The 19,780-nt window shown below is 38.5% G+C and overlaps 1 protein-coding gene across 1 annotated transcript in view; it reads left to right on the plus strand.

Moving 5' to 3' along the window:
- inpp4b (inositol polyphosphate-4-phosphatase type II B) overlaps positions 1-19,780 on the plus strand; it is a 183,349-nt gene that overhangs the window by 134,651 nt on the left and 28,918 nt on the right. The window contains exons 11-14 of the mRNA XM_079616181.1: positions 2,585-2,854; positions 7,758-7,896; positions 17,751-17,941; positions 18,528-18,651. Of these exons, the coding sequence (XP_079472307.1) occupies positions 2,585-2,854; positions 7,758-7,896; positions 17,751-17,941; positions 18,528-18,651 (724 nt within the window). The remainder of the gene's footprint in view (positions 1-2,584; positions 2,855-7,757; positions 7,897-17,750; positions 17,942-18,527; positions 18,652-19,780) is intronic.

The following is a 19,780-nucleotide window of genomic DNA, read 5'->3' on the forward strand; positions in this document are numbered from 1 at the left end:
TTAAAGGTTTGTCTTGATTAACAGAGGTAAGAATGAGTTTTAATCATTTTTTATGCATCAATATAAGTGCATAATATAGTAGTTAACTGTTAAATTGGTGCATACAAATTAAAATAAATCAAAAAAGGTTTCATTGTTTATTTTCTCCCCAAAAGTGTGGCAGGGAGGGGGCAAACTTTGACAACTATTGAAGTGGCAAAAGAAAGTTTGGGTATCTGAGGTCTAGACCCCTCTGATAACAAGTCTATTCAACTTTCCTGTTCTCAAGAATGTGTGTTTTCGTAATGACACGGGAAGCTTCAGATCCTGACGCGTGATGAGCCGTCACTCAGACACTGAACAACTGTCCCACAGGAATGCCACCGCACTGCCAGTACTCAAAGTGTGGAGAGCGTGAAGAAGGCCGGGCTTGTTAAAATGCCATTGAGTTTAAAAATAGCTCGGTAAAGCTGCATAAAACACACCGCCATTTCAGACAGGTGAGAATACACACCGAAGGAGCGTGGCACTTCATTGCGGGAGAATTTGATGAATCGTGGGATGTGATTATCATGTCTAAAAATAATGATTGGTGGGGTAGAGAAAAGGTCACAGAGGCGTTGATTTGGTGATATGCACAATGTCCCATCCAGCGTAGTACAATTGCCCCTGAAATATGAGGACACTGAGTAAACCCTTACTGGTGACGGCTGGCAAATTACATTCAAGAGATAACTGGGTTTCTCCTCTTTTTTTAAGCAATGCACAGCTATTTGAGTCAGGAAAAATTAATCTGTCAGAAAGGGCTAGTGTGACAAATGTTACTTAGTCAAAAATGAAGTTATTAAAGCATGCGGCATGCATAGTAATTGTTCAATAAAGTAGGCAAAATCGTATTTAAAATAGTTTTAGATGGACATGTCAACTTCTCAAAAGTATTTCCCTGTCAATTAATACACACACACACACACACACACACACACACATTTGTAGAGTGTGTACTGTAGTGTATAATTTTTTTAACTAATACTAGCATCTAAAATGGGAGCACTTGAATTTTTGAGATGTCCAAAACTTTCCAGGTTCATAGAATAATTAGTTGATTTTATTGTAATGAACTAAACAGATTAAGTATGTTCAACACAATTATTTAATCCAGTTAATTTTCCTAATTTGACCAAACAGAAACGGCACACACACGCACACACACACACACACACGAGTGAAACAGTTTTACATTTCAATACTTGCATGTGTTGAGTTTTGATCAGAAAATGTCTTGATCAGACTTGTCTTGATTTCATTCATAAATAAATGTGACATTAAAAAGTTATTTCTCAGATGAAGTTTCTCCATGACTCATAAACGATGAGATGTTCGATGTGACATCAGCCTTTTGGACTTATAGTTGTCGCCTACTCTGATGTGATTCTCCAAACATGCACAAATATACACGTGTACAAGTGCGCACGAATATGAATGAGGTCGTCCTGCTCCTTCTGTTATTCTTGTGATCTTTTCAATATCCCAGCGCTTCAGAAGATTAATTGAATCATATATTGTTGTTGTGCCGAGACCTTGTTCCAGAAGAACCAGCGCCTCTTTCTGTGTCTCTTTAATTCTTCCGCATTCTCGTACTTCACTCTCCTCTCTCTATCCACTGTGCCATCACTGTTTGCTCTTGTCTGCTTATTAGTTTTCTGATACGCTTCTCATCCCCGTCCCTTTAATCTTTGTCACACACTCTCATGCTCCGCCATAGTTTAATGAAATGTTGGTTATTAAATGCTGGGTTATCAAACAACCCTTCTCTCTCTCTCTCTCTCTCTCTCTCTCTCTCTCTCTCTATTTAAAAATATTGTAACAGGCTTTCATTTTTCATTTTTTTGTGGTTTTACACACATCCGGAGACGTCGATTTTGTTGCCAATTGGCCGTTCGCAAAGACCCGCCCCCCTTTAGTTTCTGTTGCTATGTCTTACAAGCTACGCCGCTCTCACACACACACCATGTTCTCTTCCTTCTATTTATAGCATCAAATAAACATGAATGAACATCAGAAGGAATGTTGTTTTAATCGCGGAAAGACGTCAGTACACTCCGCTTCTCAAGTTCAAATCCTCCCATGTTAATCTACTAACTCTCCTGTCTGCTTTGTCGGACAAAATGGCGGATTCGGATTGAAGGCAGATTATGATTGGTCTGATCGCCTGTCAATCAAACTCCATGGGAACTGTGCGAAGGGTCGATTACTATTGAGTCAAGCGAAGAAGGCAATTTATGACTCTAGAAAAATAAGAATTGAATGCAATTCAAGTGTTAATTTGCAAATTGTGTTTCTTAACCTGGTAAAATCCAGAATTTTAATTGACTTTTGATATTACAAGGTAATGGGGGATCTTATTTCTTTTGAATTGATTTATAAGGGGCTCTGTGTGAAATTGAATTTAAATGTGAATGTGTATATTTGTGTACTCCCGTATGTAAGAACTGATTGTATTAGTTTAGGATATTTGTAATAAAGATTTCTCTCTCTCTCTCTCTCTCTCTCTCTCTCTCTCTCTCTCTCTCTCTCTCTCTCTCTCTCTCTCTCTCTCTCTCTGCAGACGGATCAGTTTGTTCACGCTCTGAACGATGAGCTGGTGAAGAGCGCCCTCTTAGCGCTGCATGCCGCCCGTCCCGGATACGTCAGCAAAAGTCAGACTTCTGCCCCGTCCAGCCCACACAAGGCCGACTCGCACCCCGGCGTGACCGAGGAGTCCCACACCGTCTGCAATAACGTTAACGGCTCCCAATCACCCCAGAAGGAAAGCAAACCGTCTCCTGTCCGCTCCGACTCCATCCCGCATCACAAAGAGTACGACGAGGAGGAATGGGCAAGTGTTGTTCAACTCTGTGTATTTATGTCATAGCAGCGTTATTATGTCTATCACTTTTTATAGAAGAGAGGTAAATAAATCACAAAAATCAAGCGTAGCGTCAGTTCTGGCAGGTCACGTTAGTCAAGCTCGCATCAGTGACTCTCAGCTGGTCCACATCTACCTACACGACGCCTATCACCGTATACATATATAAGCTCCTCAGTATTATCAGCAGCTGTCGCGTTTCTCAGGAGCGAATTACCCTCCTCCCTCCCCAGCTCCTCCTCTCGCCAGTCAGGATTTGACGTTTCTGATTCTCCTTGAATCAGGATCAATTCTCGAATCATGTTGTACTTTAAAATCCTGAATTAATGATATCTGCAATACATTCATGTTGGTTCTGTTCATGTTATTGCTGCTCTTATCCATGCTAGGCCAGAACAGAACCATACCGCCAATCCTAACGGTATGCTAATTGTCAATCGTGTTTGACGATAGTGGTCCTGACAGAAATGTAGAAATTAGGGCTGTCAAGCGATTCAAACTTTTAATTAGTGCTGGACAACGATTAATCGCATCCAAAATAATATATGAGTGCACTGTGTATAATTATTTTGTGTATATAATACACACACATGCATGTATATATTTTAAGAAATATTTGGGTTGATATATTGTATATATATTTATTAGGGCTGTCAAACGATTAAAATATTTAATCGCGATTAATCGCATTAATGTCATAGTTAACTCGCGATTAATCGCACATTTTTATCAATTCTAAATGTCTCTTGATTTCTTTTTGTCCCATTATTTTTTCTCATTTTAATGCTCTTATCAACATGGAAAAGTGGATCGGCTTGCTTTGTGCAAATGTTTTTTTTTTATTGAAAACAACATTGGCATATGTGTTCAATTCCACACTAACATTCTCACTTGGAGCAAATAATCTCTCACACAATGTAACACTGTCCATCAATAAAAGGGTGAAAGAAATACTGACGAGGTAACGTTATAGAAACGCATCAGCTGTGTGTGTGCTTGGCCATCAAGTTCAGACTGGACGTGCTGCGATGATAGCTCAGTTCACAACGACAAAACACAGATTACTTTGGTCTTGTCAATTGAACCATTTGGCAACTTCAGAATCTTATTGGCATTTCGGCGTCTCGCGCTCATCATTCATCCACTCAAAACGTTCAGACGAGAAGCGCCGCGTCGTGCAGCGCCTCATATTTAAAAATTCGAACACATTATTGTCTATGAGTGTACACACACCGGCGGCGCCATTTAGTGTTTTTATTGCTGGTCATAAACTGAGAAAGCGCGCGTCCGATGTGCTAGACGCGCTCAGTTGTCCTAGACACGGCTCGGCTCTGCGCTTCTCGTCCACTCTTTGGCCGGTTCGCAAGCCCAAACAAGTGTGAGCGGCGCCTGTTGTTTTGTTTCTGGTCTAGCTTGACCCGGTGTGGTATTGTAGTTTTAATAACGTTACTAGTTGTTGCAAAAGCATGTGAAAAAAACTACAAAGTTTGCTAGGCGTTAATCTCGCGATAAAAAAATTGACGCCGTTAAAATGGGTTTGCGTTAATAACGCGTTTAACGGACAGCCCTAATATTTATACATCATTTATATTATATAAAAATATAAATATTTTATATATAAATTACACATTTTTCGTAAATATAGAAAGCAGTCTTTATGAGTCAATGACTCACTCGATTCATTAAAAGGGGGGGTACAATGGTGTTTCATGTATTCAGAGATGTTTACAGTGTTAAAGAGATGGATTCTCATGCTAATAATGGCCAAAGTTTGAAAAGTTATTTTGAACGAATAACAGATAATTTCTGTGCTGAAAATCATAGTTCCGGGTTGCAACACGTTTCGGCTGGTTTTTTTCTATCGTAGATCTAATGACGTAGACCAGAGTGGAACTCCTTATATGAGCATTGCTCTCGGAAAAGCGCGTTCACGCACACGTCGACCAGAGGAGAGAAAGACCGCGCTCATCGACGCGCTACTACCGGAAATCATCATCAGCAGCGCTAAATAGGAATGGTTGATGTCAAGAATGTCTCCAAAAAAGTGTGTTTTGGGATGTGAGGGAAAGTTTACCTTGTTCAGCTTCCCAAAGAACCCAGTGTTACTGGAACAGAGGATGCAGTTTGTATTTCCGGGACAGCAAAGGAGTTCGGCAAGTGCGGTTTTGTGTTCTGGTCATTTCAGTGACGAATGTTTTATTAACAAGACCCAGGTCGTCGCTGGATTTGCAAACCAAATACTATATATATATATATAGTAATATGGCCTACCGCACCACGATCGATAATAAGCAAACCTTCCCGGGCGCTCCCGCTTGACTCTATAGCTCCGCCCACGCCCAGAATCAAGGACCTCGGCTTTTTCCGGTTAGAATCGGAAAGCTGTATTTTTATTTTATAAATATGATGAAACTAAAGACTTTTTGGAGATATTAAGGACGCACTATTACTCTATAGGTACTCAAGATTAACATGAGATTGACTGAAACTAAGTATATTACCCCCCCTTTAAAAACATTTTAGTAATTTAATAATATTGCTCATAATCACTGTTTAGAAGTGGTGTTTGCTAATGGCACTTTTACTCTTTAAAGTCCCCCTAAAGCTTTTAATATTGTTTCAAAAACACGGTTTCTGACGTCACAAACTACCTTGTAACCAATCAGATCAATGCGTGTTTGTGAACCAGTGGATCTCTGAGCGGCTGTGAGTGAGTGGAGGCGGGGCTCTTTTGCATATTCATAGAATCACGTATGCTTAATGAGGCAAGGGTGTCGAGTTACATTCAATCTATTTTAAGGCATGATAAAAAAAAAAAACGTTTAAATATGTAATTTTGGTGATCAAAGATGAGTTTTAAGGGATACTATGTTGACTACAGGGACTTTGAACAAACCCTAGTATTAAACTGAACAGGTTTCTTTTGTAAATTGATATTAGTTTCAAGTCTTGCTTCTCGTGTGCTGCTTGTCTCTTCAGCTCAGTTAGATTTAGACGTATTTGATAGGATCTTGAGAGGTTGAATCATTCCACAGGACTAGAGGCGAGACAGGGATACGGTTAACCACCAAACCAGGGACATCAGCGCATATTAGCATCTGTCCGTAGAAACCTTTACCACAGTAGCTGTGTGTGTGTGTGTGTGTGTGTGTGTGTGTGTGTGTGTGTGTGTGTGTGTGTGTGTGTGTGTGTGTGTGTGTGTGTGTGTGTGTGTGTGTGTGTGTGTGTGTGTGTGTGTGTGTGTGTGTGTGTGTGTGTGTGTGTGTGTGTGTGTGTGTGTGTGTGTGTGTGTGTCATAACCATGGCTAACAGGAGAGGATTAGAGGCCAAGATAAGACAAGCATCTCTAATCAATGGCAAAATAACTTGTGTGCCCTTGAGCTCCACTCACACGAGGGAGAGTGAAGCATGAAGTTAGTAGTAGCTAGACTTCTCCCGATGTTCATAGAGGAAGGATGTTGCCGTTTTTCTCTCAGAATGTTTTAATTCTATCAGCCAATAGAAATGTAGAAATTTAAATTTGCACAAACTTAGTAGTAGTCACCAGCAAGTGCTTAATTAAACATTATGAAAAGTATTTTTTTGTCTCTATCTCTCCATTGAAACCTACAATAAAATGGAAAACGCAATTTTTTGCGAAGATGTTTTACTTTAAAGTCTCAAACGCTTGTTTCTTTTCCTCTTGCGTCACATCTTTTCTATCTTTTGGTGCTCTTTGTAACTTGATCTGTCAGTCCAAGCGGTGTGTGTGTGTGTGTGTGTGTGTGTGTGTAACTCAACATTTAAGATAGGAAGTTTCTGTAATAAAGCCCCAGAAGCGGAAACCAGGCGAACGGAAATATCATCTTTTGGTTGTTGACGGAACTTGTGGAAAGGAGATGTTCAGAAAATACATATCTAATTCTAAACAATCCAATTATGCAAATGAAGTAACCTTTCAAAGCTAAGCTGTTAAATATTAACATTATTTACGTATATATAAAATAGTGTTTATTTTTTAGAAGTACCGGTATGCTTCAATCATCAGTGTAAATAATAAAAAATAATTATGATATAAATATAAAATATAAATGATATAATACATAAGTATATAAAAATAATTTATTTAAATGTTTTTTGTTATATTTAATCATTATTATTTATGTGTGTGTGTGTGTAAAATGTACATTTATATATATGTTAATTATAGATTAAAATATATTATAATATTATAATTATGTTTTGTATGTGTATAACAAAATTATAACCACATGGAAAATAATGTTTATGTTTATATGAAATATGTTTATATGTTTATATATATATATATATATATATATATATATATATATATATATATATATATATATATATTATCATAACACTATATATGTTATATCATAACAATATAAAAATATACAAAATAATTAAGTTTAATATTTTATTTATATTTAATAACGTATAAATGTGCAAAATATTCCAAATAAAATATGCACAATAATTTATTGTAATATTTTAGTACTTTTTATTTTATTTAATACTTTTTATTTAAGTTATATTGTTGTTACATACTGATTAATAATTGGTAAGTTGCCGGAAATTAGTTAAAGACATTTTTCTGTCAGTCTGAATGGAGGCCTGAATTCATGTCTAGCTTTTTTTTTTTTTTTTGCCCCATAATCAGCACAGAAGATGCAAAAAATAAGAAAGTCTGGGCCCGCTCGTGGACCACGTACACACGGCACAGATTTAGTAGTGACCAGTGCCTCAAATGGGAGTGAATCTCCCAATGTATCATTCCAGAGGTCACTTGCACACTCAATGCTTATCACGACTGTGGCTGGTTTATGGGACGTAAGTGTCGGTCCATTAACGTTTGCTTTGACTCTTCTAGGACAGGGTCTGGGCCAGTGTGGCGAAGAGTTTGAACTGTGTCATTGCCATGGTGGATAAATTACAGGAGCAAGACAACAACAACCAGGAGTCGGCGCCCTGCCACACGCTCGCTGACGTCATCACCTCACACAGTCCCGGTACGTCCCTGTCCAGACACAAACCCAACTGACCAATCAGAAGCTCGAGACTGCAGCTGCACTGACCCATCGAATGCTTAAATGTTAAAATAATACATCAAACTTGCCAAACGGATGCTGGAATTCATTTCCTTTTATGGGGAAGCATAAACTGTGAGAAAACAATCATTTGATCAAATTAGTTATGACATTGCTTATGATTGATTATGAAAAAATACTATTTTTGTAAGCTACTCTTCATGCTCTCCCATTATGAAGATTTTAAAATTGCATTTAAGTTATCTTTTGAAATTTTGCTCTGAGATTTTGTTCCTCATAATTTCAATAGCAATAATATTCCACACGTGTCGGCAACTTTAGGCATCCTAGCAAAGCTTTGACTCGAGACATTCCCTGTGAGGATTTTTCACTGGCTTTAGTCTTTTTTTTTTTCACGCTTTAATAACAACCCACGTCTTTCTCTCCCCAAGCACATGTCAGATCTGTCAGTTGAGAGATGAATATTAGCGGCATCCACGGATCTTCTGTCTGACAGAAATAGTTAAAAGCAACTTCTGACGTTTAAACTGTGCAAAAACTCTACAAGTGAAGACAAGCAGTGCAAGTTTTTAACATAGCCGATGCTGCCACCACTTGGACACCTTCAGAAACTGCACTTTAATGTTCTCCGCCTGTTGCAATACACAATATAACACATTTTCTGATTGGCAATGACACTTTTTTGTTATTCTGAGCTCAAATGTAACTTTAATTTCTGACAATTTTCCATATTCATCTCAATCTTTAAGTAAAGGTTGTAATTCTATCAAACAGGCTAAACCTTCAGTTCATGTTAAAGCGATCGGTTATTAATTCCTTTTGATTTTAAACCGTTTCGTTTTCATTTTCAGTTTTGTTAGCATCTGATTTTTTTTTTTTTTTGAAGTAATAGATCGTTTGTTAATGAGAATGCAAATGTGTGCTTGTGTGCTCTCCTCACACACGACTGCACATTTGCAAGATCTTTCTTTACATTTTGTGTGACAATTTCAACATTTAATTGCAGTATAAAATGTTATTGTGTCTGTGTAAATACTTCACATAACACAAGAAATTGTCCTTCATTCAAAGGCATGATGAAATGTGGCCGGACCGGTATAGGTCGATGTCTCATGTCATGCACATAACAAATTAATTCATTGAGCAACAATTTAGATCAATAGCATGAATACACCCTGGGTGGGAACATGACTTTGAGAATGGGGTTATATAGGGTAAAGTCACTCATCCAGATTGGTACAGTATAACACTGCCAAAAAACTGATGACTAATGCGAAACACATTTAAACACGGAGCTTGTTGCAAAACAAATGATCATGAAAGGAGCATGGTAGATCAGTCAGTATATTAAAGAGTCCGAATGAATCGGTTTTCTCATAAACTCTAAAAAACATATGATTTATTACGATTCTCAAAGCTGAATGATAAATGGCAAGAATAACAAGCTATAGTGCAACCGGAAATCTGCATTAGACGTTTAGATTGGTCGGCAGATGTCTGAACGTTAACTGTCTTTCCCACGGTTTTAAAGACGACGAGGCTTAAAGGATAACTCTCGTTTTAATATTTTTGTTAATCTACCTGAGTCAAACTTTCGTTTAAAAGCATAGTTAGAATGGAAACGCCACTTTTAAGTTTTACCGTATTTTCGTTTTCGGTCAAAATGCCTTTTGAATGGGAGTGCATGGGGCACTTCAATGATAGCATCAAAATCGCTGTTTTAAAACACTAAGAAGGCTCGACACAACATGAAACTGTGCTTGAAGTATCAGCAGCGGCTCTACACATGAACTCCAGCATTGAGAACATTGTTTGTGTACACAGAGTTTACTAAAAAGAAAGGTTTTGTACGACTCACTTTATCAGTTAGTGTTTCCGGTGGCTTGAATTTTGTCAGTCAAAAGTAGTCGATCTCCGAATGCAACGTAACACGATGAGAGTAAAGATGAAAAGCGCCTAAAGCTTGTTTCCATGAGATATTGCCATGAGCTAAGTGTCTAAGTTATCATGCTTTTCATTGGAATTACAAGTTCAAAAGCACTGCGTTTCAGTATCCATGTTTACGGTTTGTTTGTTTGTATGTTTACGAGTGAGTAAGTCCGGTCGGTGATTAGTAGCGGAAAGATGAAGGTTAAGAAAAACGTACTCCTGATCTGGATTTTGTGGTTGATCGGCGGCTATGTTTGACAATGCAATGCCCAACTGCATGTGGAATCTCAAACACATGGGTGTCACGAGGGTTGCACGCCCCTACACTCGGTAGATGTTGCTGGAGTTAAATTTCAAGACAACGCAAGAGTCGATAACCGTCCGGTCTAAGGATTTGTTTGAAAACGTTCCACGTGAGCTGGTGAGAACAAAACGAAAGAAAAGAGGAAAAAGAGGAGGAATTCGGAGCCGACTGCGAAGGAGATTTAAACGACCACCGTTGCCGTCAATTGTCTTCAGCAATCTGCGCTCTCTGAATAACAAAATAGACATGATAAGATCACACTCAAGGTACTGTAACGAATTTCGTGAAGCATCCTTGCTTTGCTTCACGGAAAGTTGGATTTTTGAAATCCCTGATTTCACATTAATTCGAGCTGATAGAGATAAATCTTCAGGTAAAAATATAGGGGGAGGTATCTGTGTATATAAACGAGAAATGGTGTCGAAACTATTCAGTAAAATATAAGATATGTGACCCAAATGTGGAAATTCTCGGCATGACTGTAAGACCTTTCTATCTGCCTAGAGAATTTGGTTGTATCTTGGTGTTCGTGGTATATGTACCGCCCAGCGGCAAACCATCTCAGGCAGCTAGCCTGATTGCGGACTATGTTCACGAACTCCAACTCAGCTACTCCGATGCCCCCGTGATCGTACTGGGTGATTTAAACCAGTGCCAATTGGAGACTTTGTTGCCGGGATTCGAACAGTATGTAAAGACTGTATGCCACCAATTAAAAATTCTGACCACAATGTTGTTGAGCTAAATAATGACAAGAAAGTAGCTTTTGAAGATAAAAATAGTCTGGTACTTAAACAAACGGAAAGAGAGTTAAAAATTAATCTAAAAGAAACAAAAGAAGCTCATAGGAAGTGTCTGGAGAAAGCATTTCAAATGAACAACTCTAAAAAGGTTTGGGATATTATGAAAACTATGTCTGGACTGTCATCCTCAAATAAATCCATTGTAACTGATGATGAACTTAGGTTTGGGAACGAAACACCTTTTTTACACGGTTTGAATTAACAGGCAAACAAGATATAATAATAATAATAATAATTCATTGCATTTATATAGCGCTTTTCTGGACACTCAAAGCGCTTTACATAGAAGGGGGGGATCTCCTCAACCACCACCAATGTGCAGCATCCACCTGGATGATGCGACGGCAGCCATATTGCGCCAGAACGCCCACCACACACCAGCTTACTGGTGGAGAGGAGACAGTGATGAAGCCAATTAGTATATATATATAGGAGGATGATTAGGAGGCCATGATGGACAGAGGCCACTGGGCAAATTTGGCCAGGACACCGGGGTTACACCCCTACTCTTTCGAAAGATATCCTGGGATTTTTAATGACCACTGAGAGTCAGGACCTCGGTTTAACGTCTCATCCGAAGGACGGCGCTCTTTGTCAGTATAGTGTCCCCGTCACTACACTGGGGCGTTAGGACCCGCACAGACCACAGGGTGAGCGCCCCCTGCTGGCCACACTAACACCTCTTCCAGCAGCAACCTGGTTTTCTCAGGAGGTCTCCCATCCAAGTACTAACCAGGCTCAGCCCCGCTTAGCTTCAGTGGGAAACCAGTCTTGGGCTACAGGGTGATATGGCTGCTGTGCAAGATATGATAAATTAAGATAAGATCAAAGAAACAACACACAGAGTTCTAGTACCATCGGATAGAATTGTTATTGAGGTTGAAGATGTTAGGAAAATGTTTCAATCACTTAATACAAAAAAGGCTGTGGGTCCGGATGGATGTAGTGCAGGCCTTCTAAAAAATTTAGCTCAGGAACTTGCACCTGTGTGGCAACCAGTATTTCAAGCTTCAGTTGACACACATGCTGTCCCTGCGATATGGAAAACCGCAGACATAAAACCACTACCGAAGATATCATGTCCAAAAAAATACAAAGACTTTAGACCAATAGCTCTCACTTCTGTGATTGTGAAATGTTTAGAGACTGTTACTTAAGTACTTGGTTGCAGCAGTGAAAGATAAATTAGATCCATGGCAGTTTGCCTACAAGAAAGGCTGTAGTACTGAAGATGCAGTTGCTGCTTTAGTGCATATTATCTCAAAAAATCTAGATAAACCAAGAACAACTGTGAGAACTTTGTTCTTGGACTTCTCTTCTGCATTTAACACCATACAGGTTGACAGACTAGTGTTAAAACTCGTACAGCTGAGGGTGAACCCTTGTCTGATTCAGTGGTATACTTCATTTTTCACAGACAGAGTTCAAAGAGTCAGAGTGAATAAAACCATGTCGTCTGAAATCATCACAAATGTCGGAGTACCGCAAGGTTGCGTTAGTTCTGCCATACTTTTTACATTATATACCGACGACTGTCGAACGGACATGTTAAATCAGTATATTTTGAAGTACTCTGATGATACTGTCCTAATATCTGTGTTGAATGACTTAGTCCTTTGGTTCATCAACACGGTGTAAGTAAATCGATTGAGTGGTGTGAGAATAACGTTCTTATCATTAATACGAGTAAAACTGAGGAGATTGTATTTGGGTCAACGGCAGATATAGTGCCTGTCTTTATTCATAAAGAGGAAATTAGACTGGTCAAGACATATAAGTATTTGGGAGTGACCATAGACGATATTATATCCTGGAAAGATCACATTGAGACTCTATGTAAAAAGACAAAGCAGAGAATCTATTTTCTTCGCCGTCTTACTGTTGGTCTTTTGGAGTAAGAAGGCAGATTCTTCTGTTGTTTTTTAGGTCTGTAATACTGAGTTTACTGCAATACTGCAATTCTAGTTGGTATAAAAGTCTGTCTGTCATGTTAAAAACAAAGGTCCCACTTTATATTAAGTGGCTTTAAGTACTATGTACTTATTGTGTTCATGTTGTATTGTAAAACACTTTTGCTGCTATTGAGATGTGATACGGGTAAGGTTAGGGACAGGTGTGGTGGTATGGTTAAGTTTAAGGGTGGGTTAAGGTGTAAGGGAAGGCTCAACACTGTAGTTACAAACGTAATTACATACATTAATTACAGCTGTAATTACATGCAGGTATTTTAAAAATATAAGTACAATGTAAAAACATGTATGTACACAATAAGTCCATTGTATCAAATTAGTAATTTCAATGTAAGTACATAGTACTTAAAGCCACTTAATATAAAGTGGGACCAAAACAAAGGTTGTTAATCAATTAAAAATCTGCTCAAAGATAGTAGGTCAGCCGCTTGACAAGATGTATGACTCAGCTTATCACAATAACATTCTCAGGCTGGCTAACAATATAGTTTCTAATCCCATGCATATTTTGCACAAAGAGTTCGAACTACTACCGTCAAAGCGGAGGTATAGAGTTCCCAAATTTAATAAGGTGAAGTTAAAACACTCTTTTGTGCATCAGGCAATCGTAGCGCTGAACAAAAAAACCTAATCAGAGATCAAGAGTATTGGGATGATGGATAAATGTTGTAATGATTGTATAACTGTGCGGTTTGAGTGAATGTCAATATTGAATGTTTGTTAAATGTTGTGGTAAACATGGATACTGTCATGTAAAAAAAAATTCAGACTTCAGTCTGACTATAAAGTATAAAGTAAAGTATGATGTTTCCTTATATGGAGTCAGTTCATTACGTTGCATTCGGAGATCGACTACTTTTGACTGACAAAATGGAAACAGTGAGTTGTTCAAAATCTTTCTTTTTAGTAAACTCTGTGTTCACAAACAATGTTCTCAATGCTGGAGTTCATGTGTAGAGCCCTGGTGATACTACAAGCAAAGTTTCATGTTGTTTCGAGCCGCCTTAGTGTTTTAAAAATAGCGATTTTGATGCTATCATAGAAGTGCCCCATGCACTCCCATTCAAAAGGCATTTTGACCGAAAACGAAAATACGGTCAAGCTGTGTTTGGAGCTATTTTATTGGCGGAGCAAAAATAGCCAAAATCTGGTCAACAGCTGTTGGTAAACTTGTGTGGCCTGGGATGCTTATATATTCCAGACCATGTTCAGACCAGGAAGGTAAGATTTGGTCTCCGTGGCCCGTGCAGAGATCATATCGGCTAACTTAGGTCTAATTCTGTCTCATGGCTCTCGGGACTTTTCATAAGAGATGTAGTTTTCTCCGTGTGTAATTTAGATAACAAACAGACTTGTGTATCCTGCCAGCATTAAACACAGCTTAGTCTAATGCTCTGATCCGCTTTATTCGATGTGCTTTTTAATTGCATTGTAATCTTTAAAGCGAGTGGGCTAGTTCATAGTTTTTCATTCCTTTACACACAACTGATAAACAAACTCTCCCTTTATTTGATTTTAATTGTATATCATAAACCTTTTATGACTTTAACTTCATTATTCCATTGAATCTGTTACCAAATATAGAACCAGCGAAGAAAAACACAATGCTAAATGCAAATAATTCAATGCAACTAAGCCATGTAGTCTTTCATGCATAAATAAACAGGCTTATCAACTTTTATCAAAAGGAAATAAAAACGCTCCCCATGTTGTGGTGTGTGTTATCCGTCAGAGGCGAATAAGATTAGACAGACGTCAGCATGGACAGGTTGAGTGACATGCCATCATCCTCATAAAACAAAAGGAAAACTGCACAAAGATTAAAGAAATTATTACTGCATGAAATTCAGGTTTACTTGCAGTGACTATAAACTTGGCTTGTCATCTGCAAGTTGTGTGTGTGTGCGTGCGTGCGTGCGTGCGTGCGCGTGCGTGCGTGTGTGTGTGTGTGTGTGCGCGCTAAAGAAAGCAAAACAATTTCCCATGGTTTTGGTCTGATTTTTATGGCCAGTTTTGCATGATTTTGCTGATTCAACAACAAAATGGACCCTGTTTATTTACTGCACATTTCCTAGTCGTATTGTAGACGATTTATCAGTGCATAATATTTCAAATGAAAAAAAAAAAAAAATGTGTTTATCTTAGCCACCTTTCATCCACATGTAAAAACTTGCTGTACCTCTATCCAATAGATCGCTGCAGTGATGATGTTCCCTCGACCAGAACACAATAGGATTTTTCCATTGGCTTTTGTATTATTGTAGAAAATAAGCTCTGTGATAATCTTCACTACTACAATCACTAGAAGTCAAAAGCTAAGCGTAGACTGTGAAGGAAATACAACACGGTCACATGACTTCACCGTCACTAAGCTTCTGACAACTCTCTCAGGCTTTAAAAACATTTTGAGTCCGGATACTTTGCAAGAGTGCGATTATATACACAATGAGGCTGTAAAAGCGGACTATTGAGTAAGTTGGATGAGTTTACCTGTTAGACCTGATGAAGTTTAATGTCCCCTAGTAAGTGATAGACACTTACTATCAACCAGAGGTGGACAAAGTACACAACTTCTTTACTTGAGTAAAAGTACAGATACTACTGGTCAAATATTACAAGTAAAAGTTGTAAAGACCGATTTTTACTTAAGTAAAAGTACAGAATTACTCGTTTTTAAAAGTACTTATAAAACGGTTAGTTCCCATCCTTGATTCTGATTGGCCAATAGCTGTGTTTTATTCACGATAAAACACGCCTATGACCGCTTCACCCAACGGTTCTATGTATCACTACACAACACCCCTAGCAACCACTCTTAGCAACTTAAACACATGTTTGATCTCATCAATATTGTTCATTGAAGCTATAGTCGAGTATTGTGAGAGATCGAGAGAGCGAGTGTACCTGCATTTACAGTAGATATAGCATTGTCCTTCAGGTCAGTCCTATATATTCATAATTTAAAAAATCAGTTTGAATGTCCGCTGCGATCTTGTCCTTTTAACAGTTAAGGGGTTTTCCCGTGGCCATAGTCATCTGTCAGTCACGTCTTCCTTCTCCGTGATCACAAGTTTGAGTCCTTTCAATGTAAAAGTCTTCTCTACTGACTGACTCGCTCATAAACACAGTCTTTGCCGCCATCTATTGGCGAAATAATGTTTGTAACTTCTGTTGCTGTGTACGGTCAGGGACTATTTTTTCCAGCGGAAGGAAGGCTTTTAGTGATTTTACTTCATGAAAGTTGCATAGATACATATTTTTCGGCTTTAATAGTTGTATTGTGTGGTAAACGTTTTAACTCTGCTTCGCATCGTGCCTAACAACGCCCTTCAGCCGTGACTTATTCACGATACAGCATTCTCGTACCTTATTGCTTACTTAAGTATAAAAAGTAAATGTCAATGCATTGTTTTATTATTGTTGCATGTAATACTTACAGTACCATATGCCTCTGAATCTATGGCTGCCTACCCTCATATCAATATTAAATGTATTTCTAGAACACAGTTCCAGTCGTGGGATTCAATAACGTCCACAATGGTTTCGAACACCCAAATGGCTGAGTATGAATATGTTCGCCTTACTGTTATCTATAAGCTAGTGTGCTCCAAAATAATGACAAAATTCCCATTTAGAAGACCAAACGCAACGTTGAAAATGAAAATTAGGTTGATGTCAGAATCCAACGTCAGATTGACATTAATCTCCAACGTTGGACAGACGTTGTATTGTGGTTGAAAATTGGTTTGACGTCAGAAACCAACATCAGTCGAGTTCTGACGTCGAACCAGACTTTCATTTCCAACCAAAATGTAACCCCTGCAACCAAAATCATCCCTGACGTTACTACTTTCTACTGAAGGACCTTGACAGAAATGTAGTCGAGTAAAAAGTACGATATTTGTCTTTCAAATGTAGTGAAGTTAAAGTAAAAAGTTTCCAGAAAAAAGAATAGATAGAATTTTTTATTTGTTTTTTGTCCTCGAGAGGAAATTTGTTTCCACCATAGATGCGTACATAATAGAGCTCGTATAGATACAGGAACTAAACTCTTACTAAACTTGGCCTTTCTACACATCGGCAACCTATACCTACGGCCAGAAGGCAGAAGGATAAAATACTTGTAAAGTGGGTGTTCTGAGTCATTTAAGATTTGTTGTGCCTTTCGCAACGTAAATGTCGAGGCACTATCCGATAAATTGGGGGTAGGGATACCAATAATTTTACTTGCTAAATGAGTTATCTTTAAGAATTTGTTCTTGTTGGTAACTGCAAGCATATGAAAAAAACAAATGAAATGGCCCCATAAGTAAGGACTGGCTCAATAATACTGCGATACAGAAGCAGAAAAAGACGCGGCTGAAGAAGTGCCTAAGTTTACGAATACTCAATAATAATACTCAAGTGAAGTACAGATACTCAAAAAGTGCACTTAAGTACAGTACTCAAGTAAATGTACTTTGTTACTGTCCATCTCTGCTATCAACTGCCTTTTACAAGACTTTCAAAAACAATCACAAGAGGGTGTTGCTGATGTATTTTCTGGAAATATCTTGCGCTTAATGTTCACCACAGACCTTATTCCAGGCATTTAACCAAAACCCAATTTATTTCAGGATAATGGAGCATTTGCAGCAAAAATGTTCATTTTTTCCTGGGTTTTAGCCCACAAAAGTGTGTCATCCCTGTAGATCTCAACTAATGCTCAACATATGTCTTCTGACACACAACCAGTCTAAATTGTCTTTTGGCATGGCAGGTTACTGGGAATTTGGGACGCTGGGTCACAAATGTCCTGTTTTTCCTCAGACCGTCCCCTGACAGCTGTGGACGGCCGGGATCAGCTGGGTGTCGTGGTGCAGTCGCTGAAGGAGTGTGTGTCAGCGGTGGCGGAGCGAGCCAGACGCTCGGTGATCTTCGTCCTGCTCCAGGAGGCGGCGGGCAGTTCAGCGCAGGGTCTCCAGCTACAGCAGAGACGGGACACGGTCTTCAGCCAAGCAGTGAGTCACACACACACTCATATCATAACAGATACGCTTAGGGATGCACCGATATGAAAATGTTGGGCGATACCGATAATTCGTTATATTTTAAATAACCGATATATCGGCCGATAAATCTTAATCCAAATTTGTATATAATTTTTGAGAGCCTGATTACAAAAACAAAAGTCTCACCATTAAAAATCCATGTCCCAAGCACACAATTATAATGATCTCTTTATGATTTTATGTAGCTTGATTTTATTATGATTGATGAACTTTGCACTATTACTGAATCAACACAGAACTGAATAATGACACTATTATCTTCTGTAGAGCTGCTTTATTGCTCGCTTCCAAACTAATGAACTTTGCAGCATTGACACCATCATTGGACTAAAATGAATCAACACTGAACTGAATTGAGCTAAATAATGACATTTAGAGCTGCTTTACAGCTGAAATTGAATTTGTTTCATAACTTTTCAATGTTAAAACTGTCTAGTCCAGTTTTTTTTATTATGTTTTCTCACCCCATGTCACGGTCGCACGTCTAATTTTTTGACACGGCATTTGTAAAGATATATGCGTGTTGTGTTCACAGCTGGCTGCACTGGCGTGTGGATTTGTCATGCGATTATACGCGGGTTTGGAGGATAAGGGTTTTCTCAGACAGCTGCATGCGGTCGGACTGGTGGCCCAGTTTGAGAGTCTGCTCAGCACTTACAGTGAGTGTCCTGCATCTGATCATACATATGCAAATCACAGCAAAATGCTGAACATTGCTGAATGCAAATCAATGCAAATCAACTATTCAAACTAGGCCTGTCACGATCATGAATATTGTGCTGACGATTATTTGTCATATAAATGATCAGGATTAACAATTTAATTCTGTTTTGTTCATGTCACTTAGTGCAACCCTAATACGTACTTTTCTGATTATTATTATTATTATTAATAAAACATATATGCTACTTATTGCAATGTTGGCATCTTTTGTCATAGGGATGCAATATGGTATTGATACCATTTCAGATATTGAACAATATTTTTAGATTTTTATTTTTAATAAAAAATGCATCTTAAAAATTTCAGTTGATATTTAATTGTGCAATCTCATTTCTCTTATTTTTACATTTAGACATTTAAGAAATCTAATGCTCACATAAAGTTATTACTTTTTTCTTTCCCCGCCATTGAAGAGTTATCTCGTCTTTTATGAGAAAGTGCCAAAGACGAATTTTTATGGCTTTCCGTGTTTTCACTGTTATATACGGTAGGGGGCGCTATTGCGCTTCTTCTGAATGAGTACTGAATCTCCTGATGAAAACACAGGCGAAGAAGAAGCAGAAACGAGCAATATCATATGTAATCATATGCATATGTAAAATAATGCGTCCATCAACATTAAACAGCGTATAAATCAAAACTGCCTAATGTTACTGAATGAAATGTCAACCCAGGACGAGCTACAGGACTGTGAAGCTTTGATGGACTCGATCTTCCCCATCTGTGTTTTGATTATCATTCTGAATCCAATCCAGATGTACAAAAACATATTTGCTCAAAATGTTGCTTTTCTTATGAAACTTGTGTAACGTGGTAGTGGAAATAGCACAAAGACGAAGGAGGATGATAATAATAGTATTTAATGACAAAACTCAGGAACCAGGAGAAAACCACACAACATTAACGAGAACACGGGATGACTGAGGGAGAACACGGGAAGACTGAGGGAGAACACGGGAAGACTGAGGGAGAACACGGAAAGACTGAGGGAGAACACGGGAAGACTGAGGGAGAACACGGGAAGACTGAGGGAGAACACGGGAAGACTGCGGGAAAACACGGGAA

This window comes from Phoxinus phoxinus, assembly GCF_949152265.1.
Source record: "Phoxinus phoxinus genome assembly, chromosome: 6".
Lineage (NCBI taxonomy): Eukaryota > Metazoa > Chordata > Actinopteri > Cypriniformes > Leuciscidae > Phoxinus > Phoxinus phoxinus.